This window comes from Pediculus humanus, genomic scaffold, assembly GCF_000006295.1.
Source record: "Pediculus humanus corporis 1103172108302 genomic scaffold, whole genome shotgun sequence".
NCBI lineage: Eukaryota > Metazoa > Arthropoda > Insecta > Psocodea > Pediculidae > Pediculus > Pediculus humanus.
Genome location: NW_002987871.1, coordinates 187,852 through 197,851, shown reverse-complemented (window position 1 = coordinate 197,851; position 10,000 = coordinate 187,852). Strand labels below are relative to the sequence as shown.

At 36.2% G+C, this 10,000-nt stretch overlaps 1 protein-coding gene across 1 annotated transcript in view; it reads left to right on the top strand.

Annotated features, from left to right (window-relative positions):
- Positions 1-3,289: 3,289 nt before the first annotated feature.
- Phum_PHUM569140 (trypsin, putative) overlaps positions 3,290-10,000 on the top strand; it is a gene marked incomplete at both ends in the record, with an annotated part of 9,755 nt that continues 3,044 nt past the window's right edge. The window contains 6 exons of the mRNA XM_002432035.1: positions 3,290-5,063; positions 5,152-5,312; positions 5,384-5,626; positions 5,829-6,408; positions 6,533-6,949; positions 7,098-7,244. Of these exons, the coding sequence (XP_002432080.1) occupies positions 3,290-5,063; positions 5,152-5,312; positions 5,384-5,626; positions 5,829-6,408; positions 6,533-6,949; positions 7,098-7,244 (3,322 nt within the window). The remainder of the gene's footprint in view (positions 5,064-5,151; positions 5,313-5,383; positions 5,627-5,828; positions 6,409-6,532; positions 6,950-7,097; positions 7,245-10,000) is intronic.

Here is a 10,000-nt window from a genome sequence, read left to right as displayed (position 1 = left end):
ATTAAGGATGGAATGCATGGGGGAAAATTATGAAAAGGGGATGGAAATAGTAGGAAAATTAAATTTTGAAATAGTTCTGAGAAAAAAAGTTATATTATGACTGATTCATAATTGTAATAGAGGAAAATGAGAACAAGGTAAAGACAGAAGAACAAAAAGGGAAATCATGTTCTATTGTCGGCCTATTGCCTCAACTCATTGTTGTGACGTCATAGGTTATAACAAGACGAAACCCAATCCCATCAGGCATGCTGCATCACTGATAATCCTTAGGGATAGGCGGGTAGAGAAACCTGGAATAAAAAAATTTGAAAAACTTCCGACAAATATTAAGACGAATTTTCGCCGCAATCATGAGTGAAAATAATAATAATAATAATTTATATAGAAAAATAGAAACAAACGCGAAACATTCAGAATAATTTTTGGAAAATCTAAAATGTCGACGTCGTCGTCATCTTTAAAATTTATTACAATTTTTTTTTTAAAACATTAATAATAATAATAATAATAATTACGAAAGAAAGGTGGCTCGAGTGATTTAAAAAAAAATGAAGTAATTGTTTTATTGTTTGTGTCGAGAGAGTTACATTGCCATTTTTTTTTTTTTTTGGGCGTAACTGGCACGTCTTCAAATACCAGAAGTTTTTTTTTCTTACTTCTTTTGTTTTTTTTTTTTTTTTCTATTACGTAAAATCCATTATCATCATTATTATTATTAAATAAAATTTCCGTTAATATGAAAAATGTAATCGAATATGGTTCCTTCTTTTTTTTTGAAAAAAAAAAAAAATTTAAAACACGCAAAACAAACTTGAATTATTATTATTATTATTATTATTATTATTATTATTATTATTATTATTATTATTATTATTATTATTATTATCAGTTTTCGAAACGTCATGTTTTCATTGAAAATTAATAATTAACGAATTTAATAAGAAAAAAAAAATTTATATATAAAAAAAAAAGAAGATGGAAGATGTATAAAAAAATTATCGTCACGATTGACTGCCCCTTTTCGTGATAATAATAATAATAATAATAATAATTTTCTCACACTGGAAGCTGTTTACAGGCTGCTACATTCGTAAAACCGCAAAAAAAAATTATTATTATTATTATTATGATTTATGATTTATTATTGTCTGATAAAAAAGGATGAAGGAGAGAAAATGTAGGAAGAAGAGAAAATAAAAACAAACAAAAAAAAAAAAATGGGTTTTTTTGTTGTTGTTGTTGTTGTCGTCACGAGAATTTTTTAATTCAAAGTCACGTGACTTAAACATACAATCGAAACGTTTTAAAGAAAAATTATCATTATTAATTATTATTATTATTACTATTAATAATAAAATAAATGAGTTTAAATACTCGGTTAAAGAGATTTTTTTTTAATGGTTTCCCATTATTTATAATTATGAAATAAATTATGTTATTAAAAGAAAATTGAAAAAAAATTATTATTATGTTGTGTCTGAGAGTGGTAGTAGTGGTGGCGGTGGTGGTAGTAGTGATAATAGTAGTAATAAACGGGTTTTTTTTTTTTTTAACGGGTTGTCGTTGCTTTTGTTTGACAAATGTTTTATTTATTTATTTATTTTCATTGTCATTCATTCATTAGTCAAACGTTTGTTAATTGTTTGTAGCATTTTTTTCTTGCCGTTTGTGTTTGTTTGCGTTGTTGAATTTTCTCAAATGATTTCTTTGTAAATGCAACAAGAAAAAATTTTCAATTCCGCCTGTGTAATTATCACCATCATCATCAACGATCTATTTCGTTCGGGTTTAAAAAAAAAAAAGATGGCGGCGGTGATGGTGATGGTGCCGATGATGAAGATGATGGAAAAACTTGTTTTGTTTTCAGGATGTTCAAGTCACGGTTAAAAAGAAATTGAGATTTTTTTTTTTTTTCTATCCAAGGTTGTGGGATTCAGCACGGGTTTTTTTTTAAACAGGTTTCCTTCACGTTTTTTTTTTTTACAATTCCGGTTCGATTCGCGGAAAAGCCAAAATTAAATTATTCATCTTATAAACTATACTACGATACAACAACAACAACAACAACCACAACAATTTTTTTTTTTTTGCTTTAATTATTTATAGTTTAAAAGGAAACGATGAAAAAAAAATATATATATTTGGACGTTTTGAAAAATTAATGACCTTATACAATGAGTGGATTAGAAGGAGTAAATAATAATAATAATAATGATAATAATAATAATAATAAAGAGGTTTTCCCTTTCCCCCCCCCAAAAAAAAAAAAAAAAAAATTCGAAACAGAAAAAATTAATTTTCCTTCATAATGTATATTTATTATAAATAATTAATTCCAATCGTAGTAATACGTAATTAATAATAATAAAAATAATAATAATAATAATAATTTTTTAAGGATGCTTTTTCTCTCTTCTTTCTTCGTTGCTGTTGTGATTCTTTAACGTTTTTGGAAAAAGGTACCCCCGATTGCTTAAACGTAGGGATTCGTCTACTTTCCACCTGGAAAAACAAAAAAAGGGTTTGTCTTAGATTTATTTTATTACCCCCCCCACGGGAGAGTATCATCGATTTTTTCATGTGTATTGTTATTGTTAAACATGGTGGTAAATAAATAAATAAATAAATAAACGCACGCATGTACGCACATTCCGAGAAGAAAATGATAAGAGGTAACATGAATGCGATAAGGTAAGATAAATATATAGATGGGGATAGGTATGTCGGGAAATCCGCGTTCATTCGTTAGGTTAATACTGAACATGACTTGTTTTGTTATTAAACCCAAGTAACAAGAAAATTGCAAAGAAAACGCCGCCCCCTCCCCCCCGCGATTGTAAGAGCGCACATCATAAGTAGAAATAAAAGAATCGTTAGAACTGGAAGAAAATTCAGGTATATTAAAAGAAGTTGATTCGGTTAATGTTTTAATCGTGTTTGTAGTGAGCAACGAAGTGTTTGTTGCCTCGACTAAAAAAAATAAATTTTTAACGTAAGTAATAATAATATTTTCGAAATGGATTCTATTTATTTATTTATTTTATTTATTTTTTTGAATTTTGTTTAAAAAAAAAAAAAAAAAATTTACTGGTGATTATTATTATTATTATTATTGAGCGGTGTTTTAAAAAAATTTAGCGTTGTTGAAAAGAGCGTGGGATTAGTGAATATTGTAAAAAATTCATACGTTTATATTATTTGTGCGATATAAATTATTTATTCGAAACTATAGTGAATGGTAAACATATAAAAAAGTTTCCTTTTTTTTGTTACAGGAAATTCGAAAATGTTTATTAGTTACCAGTTAGCCTTCGTGCTAACTGTGTTATCATTCGCAAAAGGTCAATATGGACCCTTAAAAGGTTCGGGAACGAGACGTACAACGACACCATTTCCCCCCGGATTTCAATCCGATAATGAAATTTACAATGGACCCAATGCCGGTGTTTCTGACAACAGCATAGATTCACAAAGTTTTACATACAAAGATAAAACGAATTCGGTATCAGGTTCTTATTCTAGTGCGACACTAGGAAGACCGGGCGTCAGTTTTTCAAGTTCGTCATCCGGAGATCAGGGATCGTATTCGGTTTCTGGTAACGTACCCGCCGGTAATTTTGGATTCCCTGGTTCCGCAAGCGGTAGTTTATCTTCTTTTAACACAAAACAACAACCGGGTGCTTCAGCTAATTTAGATAATCCGTGGTTAAGCGGAATTATTTCCGGAAATAAAAAACCAGGTTCGGCTGGTTGTGGAGGTTCTTACGGTGGAGGATGTTCAAATCCAAGTACCTCTGCTTCTTCGCCATTTGGCCAACCAGGATTTCCAGGAAGTGGTAGTAAACCAGGCTTTCCGGGTTCACCGGGTCAGCCAGGTTATGGAGGTCAACCTGGATTTCCAGGATCTGGAAGTGGTGGCCAACCCGGTTTCCCAGGATCGTCTGGACAACCTGGATCACCTGGCCAACCCGGATTCCCAGGTTCATCTGGTCAACCTGGATCACCAGGCCAACCCGGATTCCCAGGTTCATCTGGCCAACCCGGATCACCAGGCCGTCCTGGATACCCGGGATCTGGAAGTAGCGGACAACCAGGTTTTCCAGGTTCACCTGGTCAAGCAGGCCATGGAGGTCAACCTGGTTCACCAGGCCAGCCCGGATTCCCAGGATCACCTGGACAACCAGGTTATGGAGGACAACCCGGATTCCCAGGATCATCTGGCCAACCCGGATCACCAGGCCGTCCTGGTTACCCGGGATCTGGAAGTAGTGGACAACCGGGCTTTCCAGGTTCACCTGGTCAACCAGGCCATGGAGGTCAACCTGGTTCACCGGGCCAGCCCGGATTCCCAGGATCATCTGGACAGCCAGGTTCACCGGGCCGTCCTGGTTACCCAGGATCTGGAAGTAGCGGACAGCCAGGCTTTCCTGGATCATCTGGACAACCTGGATCACCAGGACAATCCGGATTCCCAGGATCATCTGGCCAACCCGGATCACCAGGCCGTCCTGGTTACCCAGGATCTGGAAGTACCGGACAACCAGGCTTCCCAGGTTCACCTGGTCAACCAGGCCATGGAGGTCAACCCGGATTCCCAGGATCACCTGGTCAACCCGGATTTCCAGGATCATCTGGACAGCCTGGTCAACCCGGTCAACCCGGATTTCCTGGATCATCGGGACAACCCGGATCACCAGGCCGTCCTGGTTACCCAGGATCTGGAAGTACCGGACAACCAGGCTTCCCAGGTTCACCTGGTCAACCAGGCCATGGAGGTCAACCCGGATTCCCAGGATCACCTGGTCAACCCGGCTTCCCAGGATCACCTGGTCAGCCTGGTCAACCCGGTCAACCCGGATTCCCAGGATCATCGGGACAACCTGGATCACCAGGCCGTCCTGGTTACCCGGGATCTGGAAGTGGCAGCCAACCAGGTTTCCCAGGTTCACCAGGCCAACCCGGATTCCCAGGATCTGGAAGTAGACCAGGATCTGGTGGTGTTCCAATCGGGGGCTCAATATTCGATAACCGACCAGGATCTAAATATCCGAGCGCAACTGGTTCGTAATGATTTTAAGAAATGATTGTATTTGAGGGAGAAAATTGTTTGAATTTATTTTCTTATAATTTTTTTTTATTTTTAACTAGAATCGCCAGGATATACTGGGCCTTTAAATACTACTCCTCATGTAGGATGCCCAGCTGCTTTGAAATGTGTCGAAGAATCTTATTGTACTTGGGATGGAATTATGAGTGAGACTCCAGTAACGCTAACTAGAGAGGAAGCCGAAAATAAAGTTCCTCTATCAGTAAGTATCTGTTTAAAATAATTATTTTGTTTTGTATTTATAATATATTCTCTTATTATTTTTCTGTAAAGGACTGTCAAAATATAGAAACCGGAGTAATTGGTAAATGTTGTCGTGATCCTAATTATAAGGATCCATGGCCTTCAGATGTGACACACGGGGAAGGTCATGATGGTCATGGCCATCATCCTGATGGACATCCACATGACCACTCTCATAATCCACAAGGTACAAATTTTTTTTCTTGCGGTGATACCGCCATTTGCACTCGGGAACGGGATTGCACCGGTGAGAGGCAGAAACTACCTGGGAAGGTTAGTTAATTCTTCGCTTTCTTTAGATTGTCATCTTATTTTCGTAAATACTATACTGTTGTAAACCTGTATGATTTTTCACTTATAAAAAAGCACCATTATTTGCTTTTATGCACTAGATTAACCAAAATTTTCCTAATAAGTTTTTTTTTACCACATTCATGCGTAAATAACAAAATATTAAAAAGACTAATTTTTACAGCTGTGTCGGTATCCCGGAGACGGTTCTACAGGAGTGTGCTGCCAAACAGGGCAGCATTCTACGGGAAACAATAATCCACTTAGTACATCATCCACAACTCAACGTCCAATTCCTGGACATCAATATTACACACCAAAACCTCAATTATCAAAAAATCCCTTTTTACCCGATAAATTTCAAAAACCTGGTACTCTAAAACCAGGTAATTCATCGCCTAACCTTTCACAATCTGGCCTATCGAATAGCATACCTAATGTTTTTCTTAAACCTCAAAAACCACAGCCAACTGATAACACAATAGTCGAAGGTGAAGCATATAATCCGATCACAACTTTGGCTCCTTTTGAATTATCACCCTCGGGACTATCAACTGTTAAAAATAATAATCCTAATTTTCAACAATCCGTCGGCCCACAATTAGTAACAATTACAAATAAATACTTACCAAGTACACCCGATATATTAGCAATAACAACACCTAAAAACGAAGTAACAAAATTAAGTATTACAACAGAAAGCAGCATATTTTTTAACAAAAATAACAATGGCGTTACAACCATAGGTACACCATTCGAAAAAGGTAATGAAAATTATTTATAAATATTAACATATGAAAATCAATTAAACTCCAAAAAAAACAAATTTAAAGATAAACGAAAAAATTTTTTTAATAATGTATTTTAAAGGACCTACAAAAAAACCAGACTATTCGAACTTTGGAGGTGCCGGTACCGGACTATTAAGTACTACAAGAAAACCATACACACCCGGTCAACCCGGACAACCAGGTCAGCCAGGACATCCAAATTTTGGAGGTAGTTCTACAGGAAAACCGTACCAACCTGGACAACCTGGTCAACCTGGACAGCCAGGACAACCTGGTCAGCCGGGAAAACCTGGACAACCAGGCTATGGAAGTAGTACTCCAGGATTGTTCGGTACAACAGGAAAACCATACCAACCAGGACAGCCTGGTCATCCAGGACAACCTGGACATCCAAGACAACCCGGTCAACCAGGACAACCAGGACAACCTGGCTACGGAAGTAGTACTCCAGCATTGTTCGGTACAACAGGAAAACCGTATCAACCGGGACAACCAGGACAACCCGACCATCCAGGTCAATCAGACATCCCAGTTTTGAAAGTAGTTCCACGGGAAAACCATACCAACCTGGACAACCTGGTCAACCTGGTCATTCACGACAATCAGACAACCAGGACAACCTGGCTACGGAAGTAGTACTCCAGGATTGTTCGGTACAACAGGAAAACCATACCAACCAGGACAACCTGGTCAACCTGGACATCCAGGTTTTGGAGGAAGTTCAACCGGAAAACCTTATCAACCGGGTGAACCTTCGTTTGGTACTCAACCCGGATTCACAGGTCCAACTATTCAACCTTATCAGCCCGGTAAAAGTGGACAGCCTAACGGATTAATTATTGGAAGCGGTACTCCAAGTTTCTCATCTACCGATAAACCTACATTTGTTCTACCTTCTAGTCAATTTGAAATATCTAGTACGTCTGTAAAATACTTGCCTCCTTATTCCACTGGTCGCGATAAGTACAGTAGTACTTCGAGCCCTCCTACTGGCGTAGATAGCTCTCCAAATAGAAATCCCTTTATAAACGTTTCGCCGGTAACGGTCGGTTTTAATTCTGGTATATATTCAACTTCTTTTACTCCTGACAACACACCAAAAGGTCCACCTCCAGGATTTCCTTTCTCAGGTTCGTCACACGGAGGAAAACAGACACCCTTATCTGAAACCATTTCTTACGAACCCGGAAAAGATTGCGGCGTTAGACGACAAGTAAGAATTTTACTATCATTATTCGTAACACTTCACAATCAATATTTATCAATAAAAAAAATAATTTTTTTTTCGTTGTTGTCCAGGTTTCTCGTCCTAACGGTGATAACGGTATAGAAACTGGTTTTGGAGAATTTCCATGGCAAGCTCAAATAATTTTATCATCTGATCAAAGTGCTTTATGTAGCGGAGCAATACTTTCCGATAAAGCAATCGTAACATCCGCTCACTGTCTCGACGAGTTAGTCTCATAATTTTCTTTTTTTTCCTTTTTTTCTTTCATTTTTTAATTTCTTCATAATTTTTTTTTAGTTTGAAATCGGATGATCTGATGGTAAAAGCTGGAGTTTGGAAATTAGGATCCAATGCCGATGACGAACCTAAACCTCCACAAGTACGATTGGTTGCAGCCGTTGCAAGACATCCCAAATACGATTCGGTATCAAGGTTTTACGATATGGCAGTATTGCTCCTTTTCGAACCTTTTCATTTAGACTCACACGTTGACGTTCTTTGTCTCGGAGATGAAACTACTTTCGGACAGAAACCAAAAGGAAGTAATTGCGTTGTAACCGGTTGGGGTAAAAACAATTTAAAAGGTGAACATTTTTCCGTTTCGAAAATAATTAAAACAATTAAATGTCTTTCTAATAAATGAATCCAAAATTAATATTATTATTATTATTATTTTTGTCGACAGCCAACGTTCCAGGTAGCACGTTACATTCGGTTCCAGTTAATTTCATGGAAAAACAACAATGCGAAAACGCATTCCAAAGCACTTTCTTGGGAAAATATTTTCAACTTCATCAAAGTTATTCCTGCGTTATGCCCATTCAAACAGGACAAGATCTTTGTGACGTAAGAGCAAAAAACTTTTCTTCCCTTTCCGGAAAATCATTTCCTTTTAATTAAATGTAATCATAATTATTATTATTATTATTACAGGTCGACACGGGTAGTCCGATAGTGTGTCAAAAACCTGACGGTCGTTACGAATTATCCGGAATATATTCGTGGGACGTCGGGTGTCATCCGAACATTCCAGTCGCAAGTTCGAACGTCGATCAACAATGGATCAAAACGGAAATGAAAAAACCGATAGAACTCGCTAGAAAAGAAGAAGAAAAAGAAAGGGAAAGAATAAAAAATTTGGGTTTGAATCCGGAAGACAGCGATTTGACGAAACCTGGTTTCAGTCAAGGTTACGGAAGATGAACCAAAAAAAAAAAAACAAAAATCTCAACACAAAACGTGAATGAAAAAACTTCGTTTTTAATTTCTTCCTCTCTCATTCCCGAACCGTAAACCAAAATGGCTTCCCAATTTTTTTTTTTTTTTCTCTACATAAAAACTCACTTAAAACGCGATTAATTAATTAATTTATTATTTACATTTCCTCTCCCCCTCCCTTCCCTTCCCTTTTCTAATGTGTTTTCCTTTGACTCACGCGTGCCACACATTGATTGATTTTCCAATCAATCAATCATTTAATTGAATTTAAAAAAAAAACTTTTCCAATGTTAATTTATAATAGACATAATAATAATAATAACAATAATAAAAATGATAAATAAATAAATATTATGTATGCTATTTCAAACACTTTTCCGTTAAATAATAATAATTATAATAAATATTATTATTATCATTATCATCATTATCATTTTGTATTTTTTTTGTAAAAAAAAAAAAAAAAATTTGTAATAAATAAAAAAAAAATTTTTTCTCAGTAAAAAATGTAATGTTTTTTTTTTCATTTTAAAATCCTATTTTTAAAAAAATTATTTTTAAAAATCCCTTAATTCGACCCTGATTAACTACACCTAAACACACCTTTTGGTAAAAAAAAATTTTCTTTTGCTTGACGATTACGCGAAGAGAGGGATCGGTGAATAGAGCGGAGGAGGAGGGGGTGTGCGCGATTCACAATAAAATTTATTCTTAACGAAAGAAACACAAAGAAATGCGGGAAAAAAACGAAAAACGGAAAATAAACCCGAAAAAAATAATTTGGCACTAAAAATGTCACCTCCTGACATTTATGATACCTGATCGCACCACCTGATCCAAAGAGTTTGAAAAGAAAAAAAATGGGTTTTTTTTTAGACATTCTCAAGAGCGCGAAACTTGACTATAATGACCGAACAACATGATGTCGTCGACTTACAACCCTAAATGCAAAATCCGTTTTAACGTTATGAGGAACCCATTCGACTAATTTTGTAGTTTGGTAGCAACAAACTACCTACCTACCTACCTACTACACGCAACTACCTATTACTTGTAACTAAATGTTTTCTTATTCGTTTAGTATTTACAACCTTATCACATTAAATTGCACTGACTCGG